This window comes from Erpetoichthys calabaricus, chromosome 4 (assembly GCF_900747795.2).
Source record: "Erpetoichthys calabaricus chromosome 4, fErpCal1.3, whole genome shotgun sequence".
NCBI lineage: Eukaryota > Metazoa > Chordata > Cladistia > Polypteriformes > Polypteridae > Erpetoichthys > Erpetoichthys calabaricus.
Window position 1 is genome coordinate 52533714 of NC_041397.2, and position 19344 is coordinate 52553057.

Consider the following 19344-nt stretch of genomic DNA (forward strand, 5'->3'; position numbering starts at 1 on the left):
GAAAACATTTGATGGTGACCTGTTGCTCAAAGGTTGACAGTCAACCGGCCCACAAGAAAACGTTTCTTTCAACATCCCTAAGCAGTTGGGGAGCCACAATGAACTCGCTATTCTGGTATTGCACCGTTGGCTCAGCGGCCAGCCTAAGAGGTGGGATCTTGTGTGGTGAAGTAACTATAAATGTCCAAGGACGTAAGAGACCAGCGACATCACAGCACAGTCACCGACAATGTCAGTTGCTATTTCACTGGAAGAATTCTGCTGAAGTAACTTTACTGATGCCTTTAAGAGGACAATTTTATCCTAAAAAGAACACAGTTCTTAACAAATAAATGTATACTTTTAGGTTTTTCTTTTAAAGATATTTTTCTTTTCTATCAGTCTTCATCCCCTTTTCCCCACATAAGAGACATCAAAATTTCAGACGGCGAGTATCAAACTGCTCCACGGTATTTGAGAGTCGTACGTTCTCCTTGACGGAGCCCCTGCCAAAATGACATTAAAGCCGTTACGCTGATTATTTTTAGAAGTACAAGTCCGCTCTTTGCTGAGCTACGTTGGGTGGCCATAACGGTAGAAATGTTTTTGGTAAGTTGGCAGTAATATTCTTCTGGCAGTATTGCCTTGCCATTGTAAGTTAGCGGCGTGTGAATGAATGAACAACACTCCACGTGACCCTAAATTAGGTTAAGCTAGTTGGAATATGTTATGGCATTTTCTGTATATTACATGGACAAGGACGATTTTGTGCTGGGACTCAATAAAGCGAATAACTTGAAATAAAATGTATAAAAGTGCTGCATGGGCACATCTTACATACAGTATACTGTAATTGCATCAGATATTTCAGAAACACAACACTGCTAAAGTAACTCGATACATAAATGAATCAAATGCTTGCTATGCAGCAGCCACTCAGTACTCACTTGGACGTTATTATCGGTTAGGATGCCAGGAGGAAGCCCAGGCTCACATGTGGCAGTTACAAGGTCAATGGTCAACAGTCCAAAGTACCCAGCAGTCTACTTCAGTCCAAACTGCAAAAGAATGCAGGGAAACCTCCACGGCCGTTTGTTAGGTAAAGCACTGTGACCGAGCGGCCGACTGGGTCTCCAGGAGTAGGCCAACGTGTTGAGGAACGCGCTGAGCACCAAAAAAAGCCACTTTCCTCATAACCGTAAGCAAGGTTAGGTGATTACACAGTCTGCTCCAGAAATCTATTGTTGCCATTTCAACATGTCAGTATATATAAAATCCAACTTCTGTCTGACTGTCCGCTTTTCACGAGAGAACTACTTAACGGATTTAGATCGGGTTTTTTTCTATAATTTGCTTGAATATTCCGGTTGATTTTGCGACTTCTCTCATCGCACTAAGTATCATAGTTCAGTTGCTGCACCGATTTATTCACGCGAATCCGAGAGAGAGGCTGAGGGGAGCGGGAGGTGGGCATAGCTCTCCTCACTCATGTGCCAGCCTCTGTTCGAGTTGGTCTGCCTCTCGCCACGTGTTGGAGCGTACCTTGCCTCCACTTAGCTAGCGACATCTGTTTGTTCAGCACACATTATCATCATGTAGAGATTGTTAAGGAGTAACGGTTGACATTTTTGAGAGGGAGATCAGAGCTACGTGTGTTTTAGAGGGTAACTGCTGATTGCCAGAGATATCACGGCCACGTCAGAGCTGAACACGATCGGATACGGTGCCAACATGTGACGCTGGAGCGTACCTACCTTCCGCTTGGCCAGAGATACCTTGCCAACTTTTTACATTTTTGGCAAAGAGATCACAGCTGCATTCTCACCCCTGATAGTAAAACCAAAAATACTGTAATGTATATCAAGAGCCCCTCAGATATGAAAGCTATCAATATATATTCTTCTCAATACAAATTATTGGATTTTGTTTTTTTTTTTTTTTAAATTGATTTTTTTTAAGTTAGTCCTGATTCCCTACTACGCGGGCTGTGCCGTGTGAGACAGCTAGTACTAAATAAAACCAAAATGATAAGACGGAGGACAAGAGTTGTAAGACATTGCCAGCACCATGTTTTTCTGTAATGGTTTGAAGAGCAAGACTCTGACGGGAGCGGTCATAAACATCCAGTCAATTCAATTTATATTAACTCCAGTGACACTCTGCCAGTGTGTAGTTGGTCTTCACCCTCTTAAATGCCAACATTTGGCAGAGTCGGTGCTTGTTTTTATAAAATATTATTTCTGCATTCTAACCCATTCATCTTTTTTTCTCAGGGCAAGAGGAACAGAGGAAAAGTATCCCTAATATAGTGACGAGGCCATTGTTTACTGTGTGGTGGGGTGACCAGACTTTGAGCCGCACATACTGCTTAGAATTTACGTCAAAATGTTTGACGTTAATCTTATCAGACTCCATGCCCTTCAGCTACATAGCACTACTACCATGGTGTCTCTGTGCTGGGATTTGCTCCTCCACACCCTCCTCTGTGAGTCAACAGCGGTGGGAGTCAAACACGGGCTGCTGGAATTACAAGCAGTGAGATTTACTGCTCAGCTAAAAGAATTCCTAGCTTCACTCCGCTGACTAAAGGCCATGTCACATCATTTACAGAGTCTTAGTGAACTGGAAGCAGTCACCTAATGTGACATATCTAGCGACTCGCGCAGACAGAAACAAACAGGATTCATTTATGTCCTTAGTCGTAGGAGTGGACTCTGAACACGACAGCTGACAAACCAATGAATGCTCATCCAGAATACAATGTAGTGCAGTGAGGAGGCGCTTTGGAACTCACAAACCGAAGACAAGCTAGTCTGTCTGATGTCTCAAGACAAAATGGAAAAAGTAAACAAATGGACAGAGATTGTGGCTGAATTCGCCATACAGCACCAGCTCCGTCAGGCAACAGGTTTGTTGTATGTCAGAAAAAGGGGCGAGCATGACTGGAAAGTCAGCAAGCGGTCAGTAAATACGATGCACTCGGTGATTTTCAGTCACTCCAGCGATGAGATCAGCAACCGCAGTCGGAAAATCTGACGAGCCCCACGACTAAAAGTTACAAAATTTAACATCAGCTTAAGACAGGCCGCTTGGAATCCCAAGGTCTCGACTTTCTGTCTGAGTGCTGCAGTCTCAGGGAAGACGTGAGGCTCGCGGGGTCACTCTGAGCGAATTCCTGAGCAGAGACGTATTATCTCAGTTACGTGCCTCTTAGATGTACCTGCTGTCCATCTTTCAAAAAACTGCTCAATTCATAAGAGTAGAGGAAGGTAGAAATGACAGAACCTAATAAGAAAGCCACCAGAGCATTCTCCTTGTATGCTACAGATCTGCTGTATGGTGGCATCCATCTTCCAAACCCGCAATCCTGAGCAGGGCCACAGCAAGTATTGTTTTGTTGAAACTTATTAATTAATTTAAAATTATGTTCACAGCTGTAATAGTCCAATGTAGGATAATAGATTTATTCTACAGTGTTTCAAAGCAAATTACTATTCTAACAGAGTATCTGGATGGAATGAGGAACCTATCCTCTGATGTATCTGTTAGATTATAAGGGAACATTTAGGATTTTTTGATTAAATGTGTTTGTATTTTAATCAAGAACAATATAATCTGGTCATTAAGGCTGGTTCCTATTTGGTGCTAACCAAGGATGGTCCAGAACACCTTGGAAAATTCCTCTCCAACAATCTCCCATCTTCCTTCATTGTTAATTGAAGGCTTTAATTTTTAGAAACGTTTGTGTCTCATTGAGTCCCTAAGTAGTCAAATAAGATGCATTTTTTACTAACAACATACAAGTATTTAAAATTCCTGTATCTAATTAAACTAAAGAAAGTAGTAAGATGGTGGTTTTGTGTTGATTGCATTTCAGCCACAGACATTTTTTTCTTCAGTGTTTAGACTGATGCCTTCCAGTCTGACACCCATAAAGGATTCCATAACCATACCACCTGCACTTCAGAACAGGTCATCCACCCACAGCCAAACATGTTTGGGCCCGGCCATTACTAAGGTCGGAAACCATCTCAGAAAAGCCTGGGTTAATAGTAGAGAAGTTGGTGAGGCCAGCAGGGGTCACTTACCATGTGATCTGTGCGTGGGTTCCAGTGCCTCGGTGCAGTGATGGGGACACTGTGCTGTAAAAACAAAAACTGGTGCCATCCCTCAGAAAACCAAGGTCCTGACTCTCTGTGGTCATAAAAGGTCCCTGAGCATCTTTAAAAAGAGTAGGGCCTCCCTAGATTGTCCACCACATCCTGGTCATTCTGGCCCACTACTCATTCCCTGTCTCTTCACCCCATGATAGGTAATGTGTGATCTGCATTCTGGCTGAAGAATGGACAATAGTGTAATTTTTTATTATTATTACTGCTATTCATAATGCTGTATATTCTGGGATAGTCCTGGTGTTGCCACCTATATTGAACATAGGGCAGTTTTATATGGTGTGTACAGGTGTAAAGTATATGTTTTAGGGGATTGTTTGTTAAGGAATATCCTCATTATGTGACATGAATTTAAAATGGCTGCTTTTCATAGTTTTACATGTATTGTTTTATAAGTAATGGCTGTAGGCTTTTGTGAAGTGTATGTGGGATACAACAGTAGACACAATGCTCATCTTATCCATTCTCCACAAACACTGTATTTCTTCTGTCAGTTCTATGTACTTCTGCATTTTATTTGTAAAAGTATTTTGTAAGTTGTGTGTATTTACAGACACACATTACATTTGTACTTATTTGGCTGACACCTTTATCGAAGGCGACTTACATTTATAAAACAATTAGTTACAGTTCTCTTTTTGGTTTTCCAATTGGAGCAGCACAGACAGGTCAAGTGACTTGCTTGTGGTCACACAGTGTCAGTAGCAGTCCAATGTCAAAAATATACGTAGTTTTATTTTGTTTGTCTACCATTGTTGTGCCTGGTCTGATTTGGGGGCTAATTTTGTCTGTCAGTATAGTCAGGGCCACCATTAAGGCAAATTAATTGTATGTGTCTCCTAGTTTGTGTTGTAGTGCCAGTCCTTGATGCGTTTGCCTCCTGAGTGGTCTGTGCGTGTAGTCAGTCTGTGCCAGTGGGTTACAACCTGATGTGATGTGTTAGATTGTTTGGTATTGCATGTAATGTTAGCTCCTGAAGAATATATTTTCTTTAGTTTGTAGTGTTTATAGCTTGATCTTGTAAGACTAGCATTAACCCTTCTATCTCTCCAAACATGTCACTAGCTATTTGACACAATCTTATCCACACAAAGCTAATAAAGTTCATGAGGATGTCTGCCATGCCATGGTTTCCGAGTCCATGCTTGAGTTTTAAGTTGTGTGGTTGTTGTGCCCTGTGATGGTGTCTGTGGTATGGATGTTGTGTAGTTTGTGTACATGTGAGCTATTGTTCTGGGTAGCATTCGTGCCGTTTTGTGTGGAGGACGTTTGTTATTAATCTGTGTTGTGTAAACTAATTAATTAATTAATTAAATTTATTATTATTATTATTATTAAAGTCCTGCTCTATTCACTCACAAAGCCAAATCCATCCCTTGAGCTTAGGGGTTACCATGAGGGTGTAATGATTCATTTGATGGATAAATTACTATTGTTATTATTATTATTAGTTACATAAATGGTTTTATTGAAAAATCTCTTACCTGGACAGTTCTTCACAAGACCACACTAAACTTTTGGATTTATTCTGGAAAGCAAACATAATGATTTTTCTGTGCCAAGTGCTTTAGGTCAATATTTTTTTTTAAATTCACAAACGTATTTTAAAGTTACTCCCGCCTTCTCTATTTTTCTAAATGCCCTAAATCAACATTTCTCTTCTTTAAAATATGTGAAAACAAAGAAAACAACCTTATAAACTGAACGCCATATCGGTACGTGCTGATGAACGTTCATAGTTACTTTTGTCCCATTTCACAACGCACTGTATATTCAGCGCATGCTCCCAACCTGAATTCGAGATATTTATTTATTTATGTCCCGTCTTTTACTTTTCTGCTTGTTCTGTCTTGTATTTTAGAGAGATTAGTGACGCTATGAGCTCTGCACTTTATTGGCCGTCAATCTGTTTTGTCGAAGAGAAAATCCGCCGTACACCAAATGTTCAAACAATTCGATGTCAATAAAGTTGCAGTTGATAAACGCATTCTGCGCATGTGTAGTTCTGAAGCGTGAGGCCCCTGGTTAGTAGTGGTGAAGACGTTGCCTTCCGTGGACTTGCCGAGGAAGGGCTGAAGTATTTCAGGACAGTGTCTGTTTTTGCTTTAATGTCAGTTCTTTCCGTTATTTAAGGAAGGTTGTAAGCCTATCGTGATTTGTTTAATTTTTGAGCGCCACTTTTCAGTTTGGACAAAAATGCCTAAAAATAAAGGTAAGTCTGGGCCTCCGTGTTCCCGCTTGGTATTTTTTTTTTTTTTTTTGACGCATTTTTCCGTTAACGTGAGTAGAGACATCCAGTATGGAACGAACATTTGACGAAATATAACATATGTTACAGTTCACATTCTGACACATTTTACGCTGTTTTTCCGGGCAACTTTTTTAGGGTTTGGTAATTGAATCATTCGTCAGGATGGTCAGTTACTCGATCAGTATGTACCACGTTGGTGAAAACTCTTAAACGGCAGTTGTTCATTTTGATAAGCCAGTGGCACTTAGTAAGTGTGACCTATTTGAACTTATTTTTGTTTTTGTTCCTCTTTAATTTAAAGGCCTCGCACTGTGTATTGCGTTTGGTATTGCACAACTTTAGCAGTGCACTAGGAGCACCGCATTAGGCCCAGGCCTCTGGCAGTCGCACGCCTACCAGTTCATCGTCAGTTTAGTTTTTGCATGTCTTCTGGTTGTTTCATTTATCATATGTTTTTTATCACAGAGGAAGTATGATAGGTTTGGATTCGGTGTTACTGAGACCAGTGCGCAATTAATTCGCATTTGGGATTATAATATGCATCAAGGCTGTGTGTGTAAAGGCACCTTTCTGCTGTAAAGGGTAAACTTTAGTTTGAGTTTTGTTTTTTTTGTAATCTCTTTATGTTTCAGAATGTGATTATTGTTTGTTATATCTGTATTTCTTGAGATTTTGTTAAGTATGCCCTCTGTCTGTCTCTCTCATGTAGTGCTTTTTCATTACTATCTACTTATCTCTGAGTAATATAGCAATTCATGTGACTTTCTATCGATATACACTGCGAAGTCGGAGTGCATAAGAAACCGATTTAAAACATTCCGCCCAGTTGATCAGAATTCAAAACTAGCGTAAAATTACACATTTTCGAAAGGCATTCTGTGGAACAGCAATGAGACAGCCAACTGTTTTCTTTGATTAACGGTTTTTATAATCTGGGAGTCGTTAATGCATATATTTTGTTTTAAACGCCTCACTTGTGATGATGAATTTTGTAACTTTGTCTTGTTGTTAAAAAGCCCCCGACTGATATTTAAAACGATTTTGGTGAGCGCTTTTGTCGCATTGGATAATAGCTGGTGCTAAGTAAATAAACGTAATATAAAAAAATACAAGAATCCAAAACCTGACCTCAGCCCAGCTTATGTCTATTGTGAGATTTGCCTGAAACGTGCAAGTCTTTGTGTTTATTTTCTTGCTGAGTTTCCACATCATCCCCACAATTGCCTGTGGGCTTTGTCAGCTAATGTGTGTATTCATGCCAAGTCTGGTAGGTTTAGGGGAGCGTCTGTCTGTCACGTTTTCAAATGATAGGTATTCAGATTTTCATCTTTGTACTTTTCATCAGAAAACTGAAGTTAGTAAATGTTAGTTTAATATTGCTAATCATTAAAAAAAATCCCGTAATTGAATTTTTAATCTGGAAGTAGGTAAGAATTTCAGCCATCTGTCTTCTAAACCTGCTTTACCCTGAGCAGGGTGGCAGTGAAGCTGAAGCCTATCCCAGCAAGCATAGGGCACAAGGCAGTCACAATCCCTGGACAGGGTGCTGGTCCTTCACAGGGTCACATAAGAATTTCTTTATTTGTAATTTTAAGGAGAGAACAGCTGTATTCATTGCAAGCTAAAACTACTGGATTCAGTATTATAATTTCATTTCCAATAAATAAGAAACCCCCTGAAATGTGATGAAGAGGCCCTTAGAAGAATATTCAGTGGTGAAGGATGCATCCCTTTGTTAGAATTTTCATTTGCAGATGTGCGCTGGACTTTGTAACAGCTGAAAATTCCAGTTCCTCTGAGTTTCCTCTAGCATTCTCAGGAAGAATGTGACACACTGTAATTCCACCATTGTTTTTTCTTCCTTGCGAGGAGTCTTTTCCCCTGTTATCAATACCTCCGTTAAAGCCAAAGGGAAATTACCTAGTGTGTGTTCTGTGGAAATTTCCAAACTATATCGCCCACATCTCCTCAACTACAATGGTTGCTCCCAAGTGCCTTGAACTGCCAAGGACCAATAAAGTACTGTAAAACTGCGCCCATACTTGTAACAGGTGATTCCTCTCCTCAGCAAAATGTTTATTTCACATTACAGTTCATAGCTAGATGAAGTGCTAATTACAGCAGCTTTTGTTGAAGATCTCATTCTTGGGTTTTCAAATCATTCACCACCTCTGCACATTTTATGCCTTCACTTCCCAACCATGGAAATCAGTCAGAGCAGGTTTATAAAAAAAAAAAAAAAAAAAAATCAGGGTACTGAAATCAACTGGTGATTGTCACTGGTGTGAGAAGAACTGATAATTAATACCAAATAGTTGAATCGATCAATTGGTTTGAAAACAAGCATGATGGCAAGTAGTACATTTTATTAACACATTTTAGTTGCTTACTTTTAAATGGTTTATTATTCTTGGTGTTCATCTCCTTTTTGTAAAAGATTGCATGCTTTTGGACAAGTAAGTATGTTGGGTTGAGTTGTTCTTGAACATCTTCAATATTTTATTTTTTTTCCCTTAAACTTGAGGGCATTTTTTTTTTCTTCCACTTATCTATATTCAGGTCTATATATTTATGTACAGGCTGAGCCAAAATGAAGTACCACATTTCTCAAGGTCATTGAGTGAGGTAGAGGCAACTGAGTGGGTTGGGGTGGGGGGTCCTTTGATAAGCAATCCCTTGTAGTTTTCAGTCTGCAATATGCCTTGGTCTGGTGTGTACCGTGCTTTCACTGTCGCAGCGTTCTTCATAAACAACAAATCCATCATCACTACGAAACGTGCCTTCTGAACGCACTTCAACATTCCTCCTAAAGGTGAAGTCCCAAATCGGAAAACAGTTCTTCTGTAAGTGGCTAATTTTAGACAGATGGGTACCTCATTGACCAGAAAGTCTCCAGGCCGCCCTCGGACTGTACGAATGCCTGAAAACATCCAAGCTGTAAGGGCATCAATTTTGCAGTCTCTTAGACGTTAAGCGTGCAAATATGCCTCTGCCTTAGGGATTTCCAACACGTCTTTGAGAATTTTGCATGAGGACCTTAATTTCCATGCATATAAAATGATGGTAGTGCAGGATCTCACCAAGAGAGACTACAAGAGCCGTTTAGAGTTGTGTGAGAACATTCTGCAAACCGTTCATCGAGATGCCATCGTCATGTGCAGTGATGAGGCACATTTCCATTTCCATGGTTGAGTAAATTAGCAAAAGTGTCGCTATTGGGCTGAAATCAATCCTCATGAACTTTCTTGGAGACCCTTGCACAAGTTTGTGTGTGAGTTTGGTGTGCCATTGCAGAATTTGGCATTGTATGCCCTTACTTTTTTGAGGAGGGGGAGCAACGGTCACCATCACTTCAGAACGTTACATTTAAATACTAGAGAACTTTTTGTGGCCCCAACTGGAAGAAATGGATGTGGTGGATGGCTGGTTTCAACAGGATGGAGATCTATGCAAGTTTTGCAGGAAATATTTCCGGGGAAGCTGATCTCCCTGTGCGGTGCTGTCAGGTGGCGTTCACATTCGCTTGATCTCGCTCTGTGTGATTTTCTTCTTGGCAGGCTATCTCAAGTCCAAGGTACAGTATATACACACACCATCCTCAACACCTTGAAGCTCTCAAGGATGCTTGAAATGGCCGAACGAGTCATTCGAGCATTCAGAAATCATCTTGAAGAGTGTTTCAATAATGGTGGCCACCACCTTGAAGACCTCATTTTTAAAACCCATTGAAAAAAAAATCTACTTTGTATACACTTTCTTGTGTCGTAATCTTGTAGTGTTTTTTTGTTGAATAAACATTCAAAATGTGGTACTTCGTTTTGGCTCCCATATATATATAATCCTAATTTCTGTCTGTTACACAATTACTGTCAAACTAATGGGACCAGAACTTTGATCTGGGTCTTAATTGGAAACTTAGGAGCTGATAAACTGTGAAAATGCAAAAAATTTCAGGTAGCAGCAACCTGGTAGCCACAAAGCATGACAAAATGATTATTATTTATTTTATTTTTTTTAAAAGACAACATAATGGCAGAAGGTATTAGAAGAGTTGTGACATTTGCTGAGTGTCAATTGCAGAAGGCAATTTAGAAAGGAAGAATAAAACCACAAGACCCTGAAGCACACAAACAAGCAAGACATAGTCCTCACTTTGACCTAATTATGTTCTAGTAATTAAAAAAAAAAAAAAAAAAATGTTGGTCTTGGCAGCCTGGTGGACAGAGAAGTGTATTGTAGTAAATGTAAGGTCCCCACAAGCCACCTGTTTATAATTCTCCAAGACATGGTATTTACTTGTTCTGAATACATAGTTAAGTTTAAGTATGGTAGTTAGACTTCATTAAACAAACAAAGGATGGCAAAGTAACTTGTGATTGCATGTTTATGAAAAAGTAGTCAAAAACCAGGTCAAACATCAAGCAAATCTCAGAATAAGATTAAGTGAGAAAGGCCAAGAAAGATTAGAATCCCTGAAGAACACAGACAGACAGCTAAACAGAAGACAAACACAATAACTCCTGCATGAAAGACAAAGTCCAGAATGCAATAATATCCTAGAGACAGAAATGCATGGTGACTTATGAAACCATATGAAAGTTTTGTTTTACATCCTTACATCAATGTTTTTTTGAAGACCACTTATTATCAAAGTTAAATTGGCGATGTGATCAGTGTCAAGCATGCTTTTTTTTAATGTTGAAAACAAAATGTGTTGCCAAAGTAGAAAAGTTCTGCATGCTGTTGAAGAATCACAACACGCATTAAAAACCTTAACTGTGTAGAGGAACTGAACTGTTTAGAAATAATAAATTGTCGCCAGCTTGGGAAAAATTTATATTCTAAAGTGAAGCATATTTTATACATTTTAAAAATACTCTCCTGGCCTTGCATTTTATAATGAAGCTAATGGATACCAGGTTCCCATTGTGAAAAATCCTAACTGAATACATCTCCTTTGAAGTGACAGAGGTTTCTATTTATGAAACGGGGCCTTCTGCATTTCTGAGAAATGCTTGTGATTAAGTAAACTGAAAATAATGCATTTTATCACAGTTGCTATTTTCTTGAGGTAAGAACAAGTTTGTTGCTCACTTGTTTGCTCTCAGTGGGCAACATTTGCAGGTTGAGTTCTGACAGCACCCAGCCCCAAGCTGTATTTTTCTTATTATCCTATTTTTGCTTATGAAATTGTTTCTTTAGCAGTTATGTTCTTTGATGGGTTTTAAAAACACAGATTGTTTCCTAAATGGTGCCTATATTTTGTCTATTATATTCTGTGTCTGAGTGGCAGCATTCTGGTTAACAGTTCAAGTTGGAATTTCCTTGTATCCTATGCACATAGCAGTAAACCTGTACTGATTACACTGCATTGAATTTTTAATAGCCTTAGATTTTTGAAAACGTCAAGACATCTGCACATTGTGCTTTCAGTGCAGCACAATTTAAAAAAAATGCTTTGAAAATGACAGTGTGTTGGAGCTCATCCACAATGAAACAGATCACAAACATTACCAAATTTAATACATGAGGAGTTGTCCTTGCTGAGGGTATGGTGTTAAGAGCTGAGGATGTTTTCAAATGAGTAAACTTGCTGATTCTCACTGATACTTACAAACTCTATGCAGAACGTAGGGTAGTGAGGCAGGAACGAAAACTCTGTGATACTACTCTGCCTATTAAAACATCAATTATACAAATAATTTTGATTGGGAAAATTGGCCAAGGCATTTTTTGCAGCAAATGTTCTTGTTTTTCCGGTGACCTTTTTAGCCAAATAATTTACTGAAAATTGGCCATGTGTCTGTCATAGGCAAACTTTTTTTTTCTTTTAAGCCAGTCCCATGCTGTTGCTTCTTTGCATGGCCAATGTGTGCCCTACATTTGGAACTCTGAGAGTGCGATGATCTATAATTTTATTTACTAATGAGATCTGACAATTTAAGTTTGCCAACTCATGCCAGAAAAAGTGCTACATATCTCCTTGCAGAATATCACTACCTTCGAAGTACTCCCCTTGGGAAGCTAGGCACCGACGCCAGCGCTTAGTCCACCCTTCAAAGCGATTTTGGAACTCCTTCTGTAATGGCTATCAGAGCTGTCATCGTATTACATTTAATGTCCTGAATGTCATCAAAATGTCTTCCTTTCAATATTTCCTTTATCTTCAGGTAAAGAAAAAGTCATTGGGGGCCAGAAGAAGTGAGATGGGAGTGTGTTCCAATGTATTTGTTTTCTAGCTACAACTACCTCACAGACAGTGCCATGTCAGCCGGTGCAGAGCCATGAGTTGTTGGCGAAATGTTTAGGTCATTGTCGTCTAACTTTTTCACATTGCCTTTTCAGCACTTCCAAATAGTATACCTGATTAACTGTGTCCAGTTTGTACACACTCCAAATCAATAATCCCACTGATATCAAAAAAGGTTAGTAACATTGTTTTGAGAATTGATTTGGACTGACAGAACTTTTTTTAGTTGTGGAGAATTGGCTGACTTCCATTGTGCACTTAGACGCATTGTTTCAGGGTTGTATTGGTACATCCATGTTCCATCACCACTGATAGCATGGCCCAAAACATTGTCTTGCCTCTCCAAATGTTCTTGGCAAACTTTGGTCCCGAACGAACTCACCAATGAACAAAAGCAAAGGAGAGTCAATTTTGCACAAACCTTTCTCATGCCAAGATTTCCAGTTAAGATTTTCCTGTTTCTCTATAGATGTTTACTTGGTTTGCTATGCTTCTCACAGTCAGCCAATGATTTTGATGCACAATTCGATGATTTTTTGCAATATTTTTGACCGTTCTCGTTAGTGGCTGCCCTGATCTCTCCAACAGTGACACTTTCTCTCCCCTCAGAAAAACATTTAATCCATTTGTACACTGCTGTTTTCTTCACAGAATTGTCCCCATAAACTTGGACTAACATGTCCCTGATTTCACTTCCACTCTTGCCATGTTTAACAGGAAATTTATTGTATGTTGGTTGCTCTAATGCAAGCTCCGACATTATCGTGATGGCACACAGGAACACGCAACAACAATGAGTGCCACTCAGCAAGACACCACCACACGTCGACACAAACACAGCTGTGAGACAGTTATACCAAGGTTAAGAAACCTTACCAAACTGTTTGTACAGCTTGTACAGTGCTGCCAACGGAAGCGCGTGATGGTAAGTTTGCAAAATTGTCAGACCTCTTTTTACTAGTTTGTGAATGTTGCATTTTGTTTGTGTTTTTTGTTCCATCTGGGTCTTTTGTGGTTTGAGGCACAGTGGTGTAGTGGTTATCACCACTGCCTCACAGTTTGGATTGTATTTTTGGCCACTATGGATCCAGCATAGTTGGCAGACTTTTTCCCTAGCCTGCAAGGACAATTAAGACTATCGCACCTTTGTAATCCTCTCAAAACTAGTTCAGTTCCTCACTTCCCGTTGACTTGCATGCATTTCGTAGACGTTGGCGAACATAAAGACCAATCCCATTCTTTCTCTGTGCGGAAACTTAAGTGTGAACTTTTTTGGGCATCAGCACTCAATAATGTCAACAGTGGTCCATAGCAATGACTTTAAATTGAATCCATGCACCTAGCTCTGAAAATTTGCTGCAGAGGAAGATGAGTAGCAAAATGAAGTACAGTACACCCTCAGTTCGTGGGGGTTACGTTCCTAGAGCACCAGCAAATTGTGAAAAACTGCGAATTATGGATATGGTTAAAAAAAAAAGCCTATTTTTATAGTTTAAACCCTACATATGCCCCCAAAACACTTTAATTTCAATAGCCGGTTGCGGCGTTCAATGAATATACGTCGCCGAATATACTCTGCTCCTACGTGCTGGCAAATGGCACTGGGAAACGACTATAGCTGGTTGCGGCGGTTTAAGGATTAAGAAGAACAGAACGGAAAACACGAGAACACTCTGCTGGAGATGCGTCACAGGACAACAGTCGATCAGCAGCAAGGAGAAATGAATAAAACTATAGCGGTCCTGTGGCACTAAGATTCACACCGTTGAGAAGACGATTTATTCATTTTTATGGTGGAGATTCCAGGGATGCACGCAGCCCCTACCCGACCCGCACGCACCCGCAAACAGAGACAAAAACGAAGCAAACCGGTAATCAAACAGCAAATATAGAATGTAATGAAAACGATACCACCCCTGTTCCCCTTAAGGTGATTATACTATACTAGTCATTAAGCCCGTTACAATAACGGGCGCTAGAACAGTAGTGCATAAACATTAGTAGGAACAGTCTATATTAAATGGCAAGGGACTTTGACCTCATTCTTTTTTGTTGGTCGTATTTTTCTTTGTCTTTCAGCCTTTCTTTTGTTGATGTTTACTTGCTGAGCTGACCGTTCTTCGTGAGCTGCCGCCGTGTATTGTGTGTCTTTAATTTTCTGCGACAGTAATACTGTCTTGTACGTCTGCTGGCTTGTATGTCCGTAATATACTTTTAGTTTTTTCTGGCAGTAATACAGGCGTGCACATTGGTAATACAGTGATCCCTCGCTTTATCGCGCTTCGCCTTTCGCGGCTTCACTCTATCGCGGATTTTATATGTAAGCATATTTAAATATATATCGTGGATTTTTTGCTGGTTCGCGGATTTCTGCGGACAATGGGTCTTTTAATTTCTGGTACATGCTTCCTCAGTTGGTTTGCCCAGTTGATTTCATACAAGGGATGCTATTGGCAGATGGCTGAGAAGCTAGATTGCTTATTCTTTGCTTACTCTTCTCTCTCTATTGCGTTGACTTTCTCTGATCCTGACGTATGGGGATTGAGCAGGGGGGCTGTTCGCACACCTAGACGATATGGACGCTCGTCTAAAAATGCTGAAAGATTATCTTCACGTTGCTATCTTTTGTGCAGCTGCTTCCTGAAACGACATGCTTCACGGTGCTTCGCATACTTAAAAGCTCGAAGGGCACGTATTGATTTTTGACTGAAAAACAAACTCTGTCTCTCTCTATCTCTCTCTCTCCCTCCCTCCCTGCTCCTGACGGAGGGGGTGTGAGCTGCCGCCTTCAACAGCTTTGTGCCACGGTGCTTTGCATACTTAAAAGCCAAACAGCCCTATTGATTTGTTTGCTAGAGATTGTTTTCTCTATGTGACATTCTGTGCTCCTGACACGCACTCCTTTGAAGAGGAAGATATGTTTGCATTCTTTTAATTGTGAGACGGAACTGTCATCTCTGTCTTGTCATGGAGCACAGTTTAAACTTTTGAAAAAGAGACAAATGTTTGTTTGCAGTGTTTGAATAACGTTCCTGTGTCTCTACAACCTCCTGTGTTTCTGCGCAAATCTGTGACCCAAGCATGACAATATAAAAATAACCATATAAACATATGGTTTCTACTTCGCGGATTTTCTTATTTCGCGGGTGGCTCTGGAACGCAACCCCCGCGATGGAGGAGGGATTACTGTATGCCTTTAATTTTCTCTGACAGTAATACTGGCTTGTATGTGGCTGTAATATGTGTCACTATATTGTGTACCTTTAATTTCTTCTCGCAGTAATACTGGTTTGTAATTCTGTAAAACGCCTGTAACTTTCTCTGACAGTAATATCGCGCATCGCACCATGCCCCGCGCATGCGCACTTCACCAGAAGACACACACACACGGACACCTGGACGCACACAGGGATTTCATTAAAGAGGATGATTATTGTGAATTTCCCCTTGGGATTAATAAAGTATCTATCTATACATTAAATGCAACAAAGCACAAACAAAACACACACAGTAAAGGGACTGCTGGGAGTTAGTTTCAAATTCTTGTCGAGTACGCTCTTGGATTGGCTACTTTCACCATCCCAAGCCATGTTTTCCTCTACAGTTGCTTCCTGTTCTCTCTACAGTGCAGTATTGCCATGAAAAAAGCCATCAAAAATTGTGGAGGATATTTGCGGTTTCTGATAACAATTGTTAATTAGGTTCTAAGGAAAAATCCACGAATGACTGAGGCCGCAAACCCTGAACCGCATCTTCGCGGGGGTCTACTGTACACAGCCAGTCTCCTTTTAAAGTGGCTGAATCTCTAAAAAAAAATATTTTGCCTTTATCCTTCTTAAAGTAACATGGATAGTGTGTTTTGCAAAATGTGTACAATCTGAAGACATGCCTGAAAAATGGCTTGGAAAATGAATGTATTCAGTAAGTTTTGAAACTTTTTTTCACATTTTTGACCCGGTAAATACTTGCCCCAGTGTAAAATGCAAGAGCAGGAATATTTTTTTTTTTTTTATTGATTAAATATTGAGTGGCACGGTGGGTGGTGCGGTGGGTAGTGCTACTACCTTGCAATAAGGAGACCTGGGTTTGCCTCCCGGGTCCTCCCTGCGTGGAGTTTGCATGTTCTCCCCGTGTCTGCGTGGGTTTCTTCAGGGTGCTCCGGTTTCCTCCCACAGTCCAAAGACATGCAGGGTAGGTGGATTGGCAATTCCAAATTGGCCCTAGAGTGTGATTGGTGTGTGTGTCCTGTGGTGGGTTGGCGCCCTGCCTGGGATTGGTTCCTGCCTTGTGTCCTGTGTTGGCTGGGATTGGCTCCAGGGGACCCCCGTGACCCAGTGTTCAGATTCAGCAGGTTGGATAATGGATGGATGGATGGATGATGATCTTCAGGTTAGAACACAAATTCATTAGGGAAATAACTATATATCATAATTGAGAAGCAATGACTTTGACTTGAAAAATACAAAACTTGTTCTTTAAACTGTACCTTTCTATTGGAAAGTAATAAAATCAGTAAAAATTTATGTAAAACTGGTTTTGAATTCGGGGCGGCACGGTGGCGCAGTGGTAGCGCTGCTGCCTCGCAGTTAGGAGACCCAGGTTTGCTTCCCAGGTCCTCCCTGCGTGGAGTTTGCATGTTCTCCCCGTGTCTGTGTGGGTTTCCTCCGGGCGCTCCGGTTTCCTCCCACAGTCCAAAGACATGCAGTTTAGGTGGATTGGTGATTTTAAATTGGCCCTAGTGTGTGCTTGGTGTGTTTGTGTGTGTCCTGCGGTGGGTTGGCACCCTGCCCAGGATTGGTTCCCTGCCTTGTGCCCTGTGTTGGCTGGGATTGGCTCCAGCAGACCCCCGTGACCCTGTGTTCGGATTCAGCGGGTTGGAAAATGGATGGATGGTTTTGAATTCATGCTGAATGTAAATGCAGACGTTTGTGGTTATCCAGTTGTAATCCATTCCTGAAAATGGGTTGGAAAACAAAAAGTGGATGGTAAAAAATTGTTTTAAATGAAAAAAAAAATGTTTCCAGCCCATTAGAAACCCTCAACCAGTTTCCCCAAATATCACTAGCATACTCTCAAAACATGTAAACAGGCATTATCCCTTGATTACTCCGTTACATAAAACAATCATCAATAATCTAATTTATCAATGAGGTAATTAATGGGTTTGTTCCTACACATTAGAGCTGCCATGATTCTATGTAGTCGAGTAATCTATGACAATCATTGGCAAAAATTTTTCCCTATTTTCTTAACTGACTAATCGTCCCTTCACCTCCTGCATATTAAGATGTGGCGGCAACTGCACCACAAAGAAAGTTAATCCAAAAGATAAGAGTTCTGAGTAACCCAGCTTTTTGTGATACAGTATAAAGCTTATTAACTACAGAAATTCTAGTTAATAGCATTATTATGAAGGTTACAGCCACTGTACTTTGTGGGATAGAATTTGGTTAGTGCTTTAAATAAATTTTCATTACACAGGCTAGTTATATATGATTGAGTACTCTGTTGGGTGCACTTGATCCGAAAGAATACACATTGGTGTTAACCTACTAAATTTTTATTTACAAATTTAATTTTTGGTATTTTCTCCTGTTACTAGATTGTAATTGAATAACATTCAAGTCGACTCGGAAAGATGTCATTTTAATTCTAATGCAATTGCCTCGGCTGATGTAAACAAAGTTATTGTGTGGCAGTGCAACACAATTCTCTGTGCCTGCAGACAAGCCAATGCTGTGAATTGTCCTCTTTTTTTTGAAAAGAAACCCTCTTTCTAATTTAGTTCATGTTGAATCGGCTGCATAGACCTCACAGCTTAGTGAAATCCTGGTCCTCGTGGTAATTTGAAAATCAGCCTTTCAGAAATGAAATGTTTATGGACGGTTTAGTCTTCCCTGCCCTTCCAGAAAGGTCTACCCTTAAAGAGTAACTTGTGAAGTTATACTGAATTAGTGATATTCTCCCACTTCATCCTTTCCCCTCTTTAAGTCTGAAGACCAGCTGTTCTGTGGAGAGTCATTTTTGTGTATTACAGAACCTCTGTTTGCTACAATACTCAAACACATGATTTTTGACTGTTTAATAATTTGCATGTGACAGTTTTAACCTGCTTATTAAGGTACCAGTTAGGTTGGCTTTCAAGAACATCAAGAATTTAAAGATGAGAACTGATTTACACACACATTGTCAGCTCTGCATGTCTCCTTTTTATATTTTTTTTTATATTAAGGAAATTTTAGTATTTCTATGATACTGAACAATGAGCCTACAGAATTTAATTTTGTTAAAAAATGTGGTAAAAAAAAAAATCTGAGTCAGCTGATCCAGTAACATGGAATCACGATTGGTATAGGCCTAAAAAAAAAAACGGAACTGGAGTGTCCGTAGTGAATAAGCATCTATGCCTATCTCCGCATAAGAGAGATGTTTTTAAAAATGTGTTATGAGACATAGTGAATATACAGAAATATTTAAATGATCATTTATTTAAGTGGTTATTTTCAAGCCGTGACAGAGTACATTTATTTTTGAGAGTTCATGTACATTTCTAAACATTCTTTTCTCAGAAATTTTCACATTGTGTGACTCCATGTCTTTTGCATTCAAATTCCCTATGTTCAGTTACTCAATAAATGGTCTCATGAAGCAAACATTTATATGCCTGCTTGAAACGTTTTGACAGCCTAGTT

The 19344-nt window shown here is 40.0% G+C and overlaps 1 protein-coding gene across 1 annotated transcript in view; it reads left to right on the forward strand.

Annotated features, from left to right (window-relative positions):
• Positions 1-6144: 6144 nt before the first annotated feature.
• Positions 6145-19344, forward strand: part of LOC114650024 (eukaryotic translation initiation factor 1A, X-chromosomal) — a 32245-nt gene continuing 19045 nt past the window's right edge. Inside the window, exon 1 of the mRNA XM_028799457.2 lies at positions 6145-6363. Within this exon, the coding sequence (XP_028655290.1) occupies positions 6348-6363 (16 nt within the window). The 5' untranslated portion in view covers positions 6145-6347. The remainder of the gene's footprint in view (positions 6364-19344) is intronic.